Source organism: Balaenoptera borealis (assembly GCF_965194805.1).
Source record: "Balaenoptera borealis genome assembly, chromosome: 6".
Taxonomy (NCBI): Eukaryota; Metazoa; Chordata; class Mammalia; order Artiodactyla; family Balaenopteridae; genus Balaenoptera; species Balaenoptera borealis.
In genome coordinates, this window is record NC_138863.1 from 15,146,430 (window position 1) to 15,159,468 (window position 13,039).

Below are 13,039 nucleotides of genomic sequence, written 5' to 3' on the forward strand. Positions count from 1 at the left end.
AGCTTTCACTGCTAAAACCAGGAAAGTGCTAGGAAAACTGTGACAAGCTGGCCACCCTATCCTGACTCCTCTGCCTGAGATTCTCCTTTGTGCTCACCTAGGTCTTCCTCAGTTTTGCAAGCCCAAGTTGATTCCGTTCCCTCCATGACTCCTCCCGGATACCCCAGCCATAACTCATCTCTCTACACGGCCAAAGCTCTGGGCTGCTGCTGATCTTGTGACAGCTGCTTCCCTCTCTCTCCTGTAACACACTTTCTAATTATGGCACCGTAGAGGGCAGAACACATGTCTTGTGCCTTGGCTCTTTTCACTGAGTCAGTGCTGGATGAAAATTGTCAGACTGACTGGGAAGATGTTCAGAACTGGACCCCAAGCATCTTCCTTCACGCTGTGCCCAGACTTCTTGCATTTACTCGTAGAAATACACCTTGCAGCTCGGGCCTTGGCCCCTCCAAGAAAATCTTTGAATTGCCAGGAGATGCAGGAAATTCCGATTGAATCTAGTAACTACAAACAAACCTGAAAATAATTCTTCAGCGGATTCTTGCCAAATAATTCTGGCAGGGAACAACCCTGATGGAACTCAGTGAATTAGCAGAAAACACATATATACCCCCGAGAGAGGATCAGACGGAAGTTACTGCATGCCTCTGTTTCACAAAAACTAGAGCCCTGAGCAAAGAGAAATCACAGACAGGATGGAAGAGAAATTTCTCCTTTGAAATAATGGCCCTGGGGCAGTTTCTAAGCCTATCAAGATGTGGAAAGGAAAATAATACCTGCAATAAAGTCAGGCCAGAATGATGTGGTAACAGCTTCAGAGCAATTCAAAAGTTCAGTACCATCCTTATGAAAAGGGGCTTCTCTGGCCACAAATGACCCCTCAGGCACACTGCTTTGCATAAGCTCTGTCATCTAAACATCTAAACTCAGCAAATTACCCTTAGCCAAACTATCCTGATGGTTTGTTTCATTGAACTCTCAACAGTTAACCATGCAAATACATAGTTCTAATGGTCACATTGCCTAGGCAGATTTAAACACCATTTTACTCTTCTGTTTTCACTTGACTATTTGATCTTTGGGCTAGTTGCTAATATCATCTGTCAACCTGGCACAGTATTGGGGAAAAAAATACTTTCAGCTAAGATTTTCAACTGTCCAGACGTCTAGGTAAGAGATACTGGATTCATAACAGTAATCAGGTAAACAGCAAAGATCCTTATCATAGTGGTCTGGTAGAGCTAAGAAAATGTGAACTGCTAACGTAGGAATCACTCCTTCACATTACCAGGAAAGATACCAGAAGATAGATCTTCCTTCACTGGGGCACCATTTCTGAGATGCCATTTCACTCAGGCAGCACCAGATGTGTTCCTGTCACCTGTTACTGACATAAAAGTCCTCCAGGACAAGGACACACCATGGAATGGAATGTGAACAGTCCTTTAACGTAAAATGTAGAATCATGAGACCTCCTCCTCTTCATGCAGCCCCATTGCTTTCTTATTAACTCTTCCCTACTTTCATGGTCCTTGACCTGACCTCTGGCAAAAAGTAAGTTTCTTGGTTGCTTCTTGCAGTTTAACTTACCCCTTCACTTCCTCTTATTTTTCTTTTTCCTGGATTATGGACAAAGTAGAAGCCAATGTTTTGAAAAAAACCTGAATAACAGAAGAAGATAGAAAAGGGGAGGAGTGTGGGTGGGATGTCTGATCAAGGTCTTCCCTGGTTGGGAAGGTCACACCTCCCTCTGGAGCTGCAGTGCTTTTCAGGTGCAAATATGCTTGTGTCCTGGTTTGAAACAATACACTATGTTGGAACTTCTGGAAACACTGTAGCGTGACTATGCCATATCTCCTATGTTTACTGGTAATAATAACCGCACTAAGTTCAATCAACTATATATTATTCAAAATACCATAAATCAAATCCACCTTTAAAAGTAGAGCTAGTTCCCAAATGAATCACATTTACTTTTCTTCTGAGTGATTTAAAATTTCCTTTGTCTGGATATTATTTCAATAACAGTAATGAATATATATATATAGCTATACATCAATGCCTGTATCTATAGGTATATAATATATAAGCTCTTCTGCAAATCCCACTAAAATTATTTAATATGACTTACACTCCATATGCACGGATTCAATGTTATTTTAAAGTTAAGAGAATTTGAAACTACAAATTATGTGATCCTGCTTTTATAGAGTCAACCAATCTAAGATAGATCACAGCATTCCTTTATTTCAGCGTCACATGTAAAATGCCAGTATCAGGTCAAACTAAAGATCAAACTTCCTTTCCATCTTGAACTTTTAAAGATATTGTTGGTGAGCTGGAGAAGACAGGCAAGGAGACGTCAAACAGGAGACATTTCTTCTTAAATGCGGAACATGTGGCAATTGTATGGAGAAAAATTTTTAAAGGTACTTAGGAACACACATATACATACACACATGCGATAAGTGAAGTAAGTCAGAAAGAGAAAAACAAATACAGTATGCTAACACATATATATGGAATCTAAGGAAAAAAAAAAAAAGGTCATGAAGAACCTAGTGGCAAGATGGGAATAAAGACACAGACCTCCTAGAGAATGGACTTGAGGATATGGGGAGGGGGAAGGGTAAGATGTGACAAAGAGAGAGAGTGGCATGGACACATATACACTACCAAACGTAAAATAGATAGCTAGTGGGAAGCAACCGCATAGCACAGGGAGATCAGCTCTGTGCTTTGTGACCACCTAGAGGTGTGGGATAGGGAGGGCGGGAGGGAGGGAGATGCAGGAGGGAAGAGATATGGGAACATATGTATATGTATAACTGATTCACTTTGTTATAAAGCAGAAACTAACACACCATTGTAAAGCAATTATACTCCAATAAAGATGTTAAAAAAAAAAAAAAAAAGAAAATGAATTTTAAAATACAATTTGGAAGGGGGGAAGGGATAAATTAGGAGTTTGGGATTATCATACACATACTACTACATATAAAATAGATAACCAACAAGGACCTACTGTATAGCACAGGGAACTAGACTCAGTAGTTTGTAATAACTTATAAGGGAAAAGAATCTGAAAAAGAATATATATATGACTGAATCACTTTGCTGTACACCTGAAACTAACATACTATAAATCAACTATACTTCAATTTAAAAAAATAATAAACTAAAATACAGTTTGAAAAAATGATCTTTTCCCCCGCTAATGCTCTATGTAGTAACAGTTTCCCCCCAAAATCAAGCCTTTTAATTAAACAAGTATTCTTCATATCACATTTTAAACTTTGACAACAAATATTAGTCCATTGATGAAACTTCCTCACTCTGTCCTTCTGATGGAAACACAACATTTTTCCATCTCACAATGGGTCCCCAGAGTTGTTGTCAGCGCCGAGAATGGCTGCCACGCCCACTGGGTTTGGGGAGTGGTTTGGAAATGTAGACGGTTTTAGAATAGAATCACGTCTAGGTGGACCTACAAGGAATCTTCACAATCATGTCCCACCTTCTCATTTGATAGGTAAAGAATACAAGGTCACTTACCCAGAGTCACGCAGCCAGTTACTGAAAGAGACGGCACACACCCCAGGGCTCCTGAGCCCTACACCCAAAGCACTGGCCCTGGCCAGAGGACCTCGCATCATGTCTGAGCTCCACCACCCGCCATCAGGGTTGCTTCCACTAGAGCTCTTAGCTGCTCTGAGCCCCAGTTTCCTATGGGATAAAAATAGTACCAATCCATAGTGCTATTTTAAGAGCTAAATGCCATAACGTAAAGTACTTAGCCCTGAATCTGGCACATTGTAGGTGGTCAATAAATATTGATTGTTATCTTTACATGATAATATGTACTTAGTCTTCAGCTACAGTATTAATAAAATACTGGGAAAAATGAAAGTCAAAAAGTATTTTACACCATAATAAAACAGCGTGTTCTTTATCCAATAAAATACTTTAAAAGAGTACTGAAAACATCTATTTTGAAAAGGAACAGCAGAAACACCAACAGGTCTCAAAAATCAAGGTATAAGCTTTATCATTCAAAGTGCTGGCATCAAAGGGAGGCCATTTCATTTTTGACACATTAAACAAAAGAATTTTTAAACTTCTTCCTTTATTTTGGCAAGTGTCTGATTGACTTGAGTTTATAAAATATCTTTATTGAGACATGATTCACATGCCATAAAATTCACCCATTTAAAGCGTAGAGTTTAGAGGTTTTTAGAAAATTCACAGAGTTGTGCAACCATCACCACAATCTGATTTTAGAACACTTTCATCATCCAAAAAGAAACCCAGTACCCACTAGCAGTGATTCACTTGACTGAGAACCTGTAAATTTTTTGACCAGTTTTTTAATATTTCTGGATCTGAGAGGTTTCACACTTATTCCAACCACATGAGACCACAGCAATTTCCTGACTTGTTTCCTCTCACTGTCCTCTACTCTTGCTTCACCCTGCACACCTGCACTTTTTCGTTAGCCCTGCCCCTGCTTTCTGTTTTGTCTTTTATCCCATCAAGTGAATTTAAAGGACTGACTCTTCAGTAGGAGAATTTGCAATGCTCACATTTTCACTGCAATTCTCTTGCTTGTATTCATCCCCAGGTCCAAGTTAATTCAGCCTTGTCAAGGTGTCAGAAAAGGAAAAGCATTCCATCCAAGTGAAACACCACACCCACACAATTATAACTTGGGCAGAAAACACATTTATTGGTCAAAACTTTACAAACCGAGAGCTTTTAAAAAGCACACAGCCACACACCCAATAAAGAAAATATAAAAATTCACCATCTCCTATAAAGAGTTTAACAAGTAATAAACTGTTATGCCCTAGTTTTGAATGATATAAAGGAGGAAGCCTCAGAGATAAATTTCTCTGATTTTTACTTAGAGATTTAAATTACTTCTTAAAAACACCATGATGAAAGGTCACTGTGAAGAAATTTCAGTAGCAACCTGTGTTTTATAAATAACAAGAAAGTGAGACAATCGTTTGAACTCACTGCATGTCTTGTAGGAACACAATCAAATGAGGACGGTACAGGGAAAGGAAAAGTCATCACATAAATCTGTGTCTCCAACTAGATGTCATCACAATGACAGAAAAAAGGCCAGGGAGAGACCACAGAGATAGAGCCAGAAGGAACCTCGGAGATCATTCACTCCTAACTCTATTTACATAGGAAGCCACTGAGCCCAGGTCACACAGCCAATTAGTGGAAGGCCAGAGGCTAAAGGATGATTTGAACATAGAAGCCTGGGGAGCAGAAAAGAATGGGATAGTTACTTCTCTGGTTGTCGCAACATGACTGCATCTTCATAAAAGAGGGATTGAAATCCAACCAGCAAGACCTTAAGCTCCAAGTTGGTTTGGAAATGGAATAGGAGAGAATCACGCCAATTCCCAATTCCTTTGGGAATACAAGGAAGGTCGGATTTATCTTTATTCTCAAGAGAGCCTAAGATACTTCTTAACCAGAATCTAAGAGCTATTAAAAAAAAAAAAAAAAAAAAAGCAGCTGTGACAAGCCAGCTGGAAGAGGCTGAAGCCAAAATGGACTGGGGCTTGGAGATGACTGTGAGGTGATAGAAGCTCTGCTTGCACCTCTGTCTGAGTAGTGGGGTTGCTTTGGCTGCATTAACGATCGCAACACAGCTGAGAGGGAAGATGTTTGCAGGCTCTGTCACCCATCCTGGGCCTGAGGCAGCTTGCCCCATCCTGCTGCTCCAATACGTAAGGCTCCGGTGGCTAAGCCTGCTGTTGGAAACTTGGGCTTTGCCCAGGACACATCACCAAAATAGCTCTTGCAAAAAGGAAAAGTCAACAATGCGGTGTACTGATCTCAAGAAAGAAAAATGTTCTTAATACCAGTAAGACAGAGCTTGCTGCAGAGTTGTTAAATTCCTTGCCTTAAGTGTATTTTTAATCGTACTCTACTTCTTTGACGCTTTTGCTTTACAGGAGGATTCCTGGGTTTATTAATCAACAGTCACAGAATAGCAGTACCTCCTGTTCAATCTAGAACATGGGCTCAGTTCCAATGCGTATTAAACCTCACTGGGGTTCAACTGCTTCATCTGCAGAAGGAATAACTGACAGACTATAAAGTCCCTTCTAGCTCTAAAACTGGGCTTCCACGGCACCATCCATCAAACTTCCAGGTCAATGCCTCAAGCATTCACAGAGAGATGGCAGAAGTCTGCTCTCTTTGGGCCAGGATCGAAACATACGCAAGGCACAGATTCTGCCGCTGAGGAACTCATCACCCCATGGGTTATCTATGGATTGAGATAAAATTTCTCCTTCTCATATAAGATATTAAGGCACTAAGCTGATGGTGTTTGGGAAGGATTAATTAAAATAACTAAAATATTGGGTTGGCCAAAAAGTTCGTTCGGGATTTCGTGACACTGAAATCTGGAACAAACTTTTTGGTCAACCCAATACAAGGCATTAGAGAAATCCCTTTGTTTTAAATATAAAGAACTGCTTCTGTGTTTACCATCCTAGAGAAACAGGAGCAACTACTTGGTTATTTCGACACTGCCTTGTTTTTCTCCTTTAAAAACATATACAAATTCTACTAGAAGGAACTTTCCCAGCCCCACAAATAGACATTTTATCACCTAGCTTAGAAAAAATACATATGTATATGAGAACTAGCAAACTTGGGCTATTGGAAAAAACCAACCAACCGACAGATCCCATCAACATTTTCTCCTGTTTCAGAGGAAAAGAAGGCAAAGATAATGCACCACAAACATGTTTTCAGATTTATCACAAATTTGGCAATCTGCACCAGTGAGGTAGTTTGGAAGAGACGCAAAGTTACAGAAGTAAGAGCACTGAATCTAGATTCCACCTCCTGTGCTTCCCTTGACAGAAATGTACCTTCTACTGGAAGTAGGGATTTTACTTTTAACCCTACACAAATAATAAAGGCTCACTCATCATCCCTGATTTATACAGACTTTGACTGTTTTCACAGTCATGGTGAAGGGTTTGCATAAATCAAGCAGCATCCCTTGCCCTGGTTCCCCTTGAGACAGAGCAAAACTGGCTGGCTTTCATAAGCACCAAAACTGCAAACTTCAATGTGAACGTCATAGACCTAGCTGGGTAGGGACAATTTCAGTACTTCTAGCTGCAAGACAAAGGAAATGACTCAGCCTGCACCTGGTGTGCAAAGGAAACAGGAGAAAGAAATGTCCAAATCAAATAGCATAAATGCACATTTTCTTAAGGCAATATGCCCAGTTTCTCTTCCAGTGTTCTGGGGTTATTTTTGTTGTTGTTGTTGTTCTTGTTATTTTGTTTTGCTGTTTAAATTTTACATGCAATTATATATTAGATGAGAAGTTTTAAAGTTGAGGAGATCTCCATCCAACCATACTAGTGAATACAATATATGGCTCACGTTTGTGTTGTAGCAAAAATTCCTATCAAAATATTCATTTGCGGGCTTCCCTGGTGGCGCAGTGGTTAAGAATCCGCCTGCCAATTCAGGGGACACGGGTTGGAGCCCTGGCCCGGGAAGATCCCACATGCCGCAGAGCAACTAAGCCCAGGAGCCAAGACTACTGAGCCTGCGCTCTAGAGCCCGCAAGCCACAACTACTGAGCCCACGCGCCTAGAGCCCGTGCTCCGCAACAAGAGAAGCCACCGCAATGAGAAGCCCGCGCACCACAACGAAAAGTAGCCCCTGCTCACCGCAACTAGAGAAAGCCTGCGCAGCAACAAGGACCCAACACAGCCAAAAATAAATAAATAAATAAATTTATTTTAAAAATATATATATATTCATTTGCAGTCTGTAGGACTGTATGGAACTTACAACTATGCTTTGAGTTTATGAAAGGACTTCTGGCTTTGCTGGGTTAAGACTCTGGAGATCAACTCCCTAATACGTACCTAAAAATAAGATTTTATGTATGCCAAAATTAAAGTTGCTGATGTCTAGATTTTTTAAATGGCATAATTCTAAATAAATTCATCAGAGCAGAACTTTTCCCATTTTTCAGGGCCTCTGCTTTCCACACATGGGCTTTAACTGCTTACTAGACAATCCAGTGGAGGTTGGTGGTCATCTTGGCCCCCTCACTACTGAGTGTGAGATTAAAATTCATACCTTGTGAGATCGCAAAAGACTGTGTCATGAGATTTTCATAAACTTCTCCAACGGAATGAAGTTCATGGATTTTATAATACTTAAAGGCCTTTAGTTGTTGTGGTTACTTGGGCCTCACAGCTCTGCTCAGAAAGACTTACCCCTGACCAGCTAGGGTATAGTTTTATGTAAATGGTGCTCCTTTTCCATTTGTTCGGTATTGAGTAATACCAAAAAGGATTTATCATCAAATTATCCACATCTATTAAAATAGGATGTGTCCTGGTAATTCTCTGGAGGTCCAGCGGTTAGGACTTGGCGCTTTCACTGCCAGAGGCCAGGTTCAACCCCTGGTTGGGGAGCTAAGATCTCGCAAGCCACAAGGAGAGGCCAGAAAAAAAAAAAAAGAGAGAGAGAATAAAATAGGATGTGCCCTATTCCTTGCTTTGACAAAAAAACTGATCTAATTTTAAGGCCTTGGGTCAGTGGCCTCCTGGACTGCTCAACCATATGAAGCCAAAGGGATGCTGGCCTAAAAGTCTTCTATAGAACAATTGAGATGGTTCCCTTTTTTGTGTGTGAAATGCTTTCCTACTCACAGCATTACCCAGCATGACTGTGTTTTGCTGTTGCTACACCCAATCCAGGCTCTAGCCCAGGGCCTGATGTTTTAAAAATTAGGGGTTTTAACACGTATTAACAATAAGTTAGAACAACTCAATATAAGCTGTCCCCAAATACTGAGCGTGGAGGAGATATAGAAAGACACGTGGCAGTGGAGATCACCTGGAAACTAGATATTCTTCTTACTTATTGGAGAATTACTTAATGCTTAGTGACTAATTCTCAGAAACCTCCTCAACTTGCTCCTTACAAACCAGCCAGCAATATTGTCAATTACTGGCACGGGACAATCAGACATACATTATCTCCTTCGGAAAGTACGTCTTTTCTTAGAATAGGTTTCATACTATGGTACAGCTTTAAAAAATTCTTTACCTATGGCAAGGTTTGCGTGTTCACCTAGAAATACAACCATTCAACAAGTACTTATTTCATGCACCCATTCAACAAGTACTTATTTCATGCACCCATTCAACAAGTACTTATCTCATGCACCCATTCAACAAGTACTTATTTCACGCACCCATTCAACAAGCACTTATTCCATGCACCCACTCAACAAGTACTTATTTCGTGCCTACTATGTATCATGAGCTGACCCAGGTGCTAAGGAGACATCCACGAACAGGAAGGACAAGGATCCCGCTCTCTCAGACCTGACATTCTGGTTTAGGGAGAATCATATAACCCGAGTCAACGGTGAACTGGTCACATCTCACCAGAGAGGGCACTGTCTCTCAGAGCTCATCTTACTCGAAGAGGCCATATTGGAAGACAATTAAAACCCCTGCTTTTACTGTGAAAACCTTTTGGAATTTCAATGTCTTAAAACCCGTCCAAAGCATGTCTTCCAAAAGACCTCCTTACCTGTAGCAAATGAACATACTTCTAAGCAAACGGCAACAATGAATATTTCTAAGCATAATTAGAAAAGAGAAGACATGCTCTCATCCACATGGGTTTCCATATGGTAGATTCATTCTGTTTCCAAAATGGCATTAAAATTCTGCAATATTGTATAAAAAGGTGTTGGTTGATATGACCTAAAGGATCAAATTATCTAAGTCTTAAAAATAACATTATTCACTAATAAATGGTCTGTTCAAGCAGAAAAAAAATGATGTCCTCCAGTTCCACATGGCAAATTATTTTACACACTGTCTTGTAAATGTTCCAGCTGTGCTGAACAACAGCTGTCATATTCAGTGAAAACGCCACATTAAGTTATCGTAATATTTAGTAAAGGGGTCTAATTTTTTTTTTTGAAGCTGTCATTTTTTTTAAGCACATGATAATTTTGGGGGTTTTTTTGGCTGCGTTGGGTCTTCATTGCTGCCCACAGGCTTTCTCTAGTTGTGGCGAGCAGGGGCTACTCTTTGCTGTGGTGCGTGAGCTTCTCATTGCAGTGGCTTCTCTTGTTGCGGAGCATGGGCTCTAGGCACGCAGGCTTTAGTAGTTGTGGCTCGCGGGCTCCGTAGTTGTGGCTCGTGGGCTCTAGAGCACAGGCTCAGTAGTTGTGGCGCACGGGCTTAGTTGCTCCGTGGCATGTGGGATCTTCCCGGACCAGGGCTCGAACCCGTGTCCCCTGCATTGGCAGGTGGATCCCTAACCAATGCGTCACCAGGGAAGTCCTGCATGTGAATAATTCTAAACCTTTTCTTAACTTGTAAAATAATTTTTACCTTCCTAAATGAGGAAGACGATTAAAAGGCTGATAATCATCTCCAACCTTACCCTATAGTCACCCACTGGATGTTTAGTTACCATAGATAAACATCAACTTCTGTCACCATACATAATACTTCTCAGTTGCAAATTTGATTCCTTCATCAAAGAAAAAATTTAATTTATTTAAAATATTTGTTCTTTCAATGGGATATTCTCTCGCCCTCTTGTATCCTTCTAAGAGGACAGTTATCTAAAAATGAGAGTTTCATTTTCTGGAATACCGTACTTCCCTTTGTGCTCCTCAAATAATTTCCTTAGCTCCTCCATATAGGTCTGATGCAACTCCTCAACCTGCTCTGGGGTCGGGTGCAGGGTCTGATGAACAGGGATTGGGCGGCCAACTGCAAAAACAGAGAATACATCGTACGTAAGAAATCAAAACCACTCCACCACAAACTACCACCTCCAATGGACAGCCCTAGAAAGATCTCCCAATCAGAATCTGTCAGGCCTGCCAGCTCCCATCCCTTTTTCATTTTACTGGCTGCCTGCCGTGGTCACACCATCTCTTTTGGTAGCAAATAAAGAGCCTTCCTTCTCAGCAGACGCTGGATTGTCAGGACGCTTGTGGTTTTGACTTTGAGTCAAATGAACTACTGTGCTGGCTGCAGCTGGGAGATAAGAGGACATCGCTGTGTGTGTACGTCAGCAGCTTGCTCCTCTGGTACAGCTGACAGCCAGACCACAGTGCTCTATTATCACTGTCTGGGAAATCTTAACTCAGGAGGCAACAGTCCCCTATTCTGGCTCTGTTTAATGGCATCCTAAAAAAATGAAAAGAATATATATCTTCACTGCTAAGTATCTGTGCTAGAAAACATAATCACAAGGATTCCACTGTCCGTAATGGTGGAAAACAAAACCAGCCAAACGTCTTAATAGAAAAAAACATTAAATAAACCACAGACCATTCATTCAGTGCAATCCTACGCAGCAATTTTTTTAAAAACTAAATAATATTTTTGTAACTGTGTATGGTGACTTATTGTGGTGATCATTTTACAATATATACAAATATCAAGTCAACACTTGAAGCTGTTATATGCAATTATATCTCAATTTAAAAAATGAAATATATATGTGTGTACACACACAGAGATGTCTAAAATGTTGTAGGTGGGGAAAAGTTGTAAAATAACATAGTATGATCCTATTTATTAAAAATTTCTATATCTAGGTGCATTATAAGCTTTTAGTGCACTAAGAAAATCTACAAGGTACCCTGATAGCCCTTACCTGGAGGGAGGGAGGTAGAGCTGGGGGAATTTACATTTTATCTGTATTGTATGAATTTTCTACAATGAGAAGGCATTGGTGTAATCTGTATAATTAAAAATGAACTAATTAATTTTTTAAAACCCAGCAATTTCTACATGTATTTTAAGGCATTTATATAATAAATAACTTTTATCTCACTTGTGTCAGATTTTGAGAGACTAGATATACGTGGCTCCGCCTCCTGCTGTCCTCAGTCCTCTCTGCTACTCATTGCGCCCTCTGCTGGCCTGATGCTGCTACCGATGCCAAGAGTTGAAAATGTACAGGATGTTCAAGGAACTGCAAACTGCTTACTACCTTTGATTAGCTTGGGCATGAGGTCAAATGGGGCTGTAGGTAACAGAATGGCACTCGCAGGGCTTCCTTTGCCCACCCGGAGTCTCCCCATGCTACATCCAAGGTTCGATCCATGTTAGTAACAAAAGGTGATTAGTTAAGAAGAAACCAGAGAAAGAAGGAAGTGATAAATAACAGTAGAAGGAAGTGTGACAATAGTATGGGAGGTAAGGGAGCACAGAGAAGGGAATGTATACACACAAACACACACACATATATTATAATATATATTAAGAAGATATCTATCTATATCTATTTATATACAATGTTACACATAATCTATATATCCTATGTATAGATGTATAATCTCCTTATCACAACATTAGTATTCTCAAATTGCTAAGTTTTTAACCATATATAGCCTCAAGAAGCTCCTATACAGTTTTCCTTGAAAGCTTGGGTGTCAAACATACATAGCAGACATCAGTCCTTTGTAATTTAACATAACTGTCTCGCTGTCAGTAAGGTTGACTTTTTTTTTTTTTTTTTTTTAACCACACAGCTTGCAGGATCTCAGTTCCTCGACCAGGGATTGAACCCAGGCCCAAGGCAGTGAAAGCACTGAGTCCTAACCACAGAATGGCCAGGGCACTCCCATGTCAGTTGTGGTTGAAATACAGACTTGGAGAGGCTGAAATGATGGGGTGGAATTGGGGGCTGGTGTTGCACAAGAAGCACCAGGCTAGACCAGATCCAGTGCCAGCTCACCAGCAGGTACACCGAGCTAGTAAGTAACTTCTTCACTGGCCTTAATTTTCACATGTATGGAATAAAAGAGTAGGCGACCTTGAAGCTTCCACCCAGCTCTGATCTTTGTTGTTGTCTGAGGAAAGAAACTGAGAAATTCACGTGCTCATTGAGAAATCTACTTGCAAATCTACTAGCAAATTTGTGGTGTTATAGAAATAGCTTCTGTTTTCTTAGTGAAATTATCCCAAGGAGAGAG

General features: G+C 40.4%; 1 protein-coding gene across 2 annotated transcripts in view; it reads right to left on the bottom strand.

The window, feature by feature from the left end:
* MOGAT1 (monoacylglycerol O-acyltransferase 1) overlaps nt 1-13,039 on the bottom strand; it is a 121,460-nt gene that overhangs the window by 83,208 nt on the left and 25,213 nt on the right. For both annotated transcript variants that reach the window (XM_082396824.1, XM_082396823.1), the window contains exon 6: nt 3,559-10,820. In XM_082396824.1, coding sequence (XP_082252950.1) covers nt 10,666-10,820 — 155 coding nt within the window. In that variant the 3' untranslated portion in view covers nt 3,559-10,665. The remainder of the gene's footprint in view (nt 1-3,558; nt 10,821-13,039) is intronic.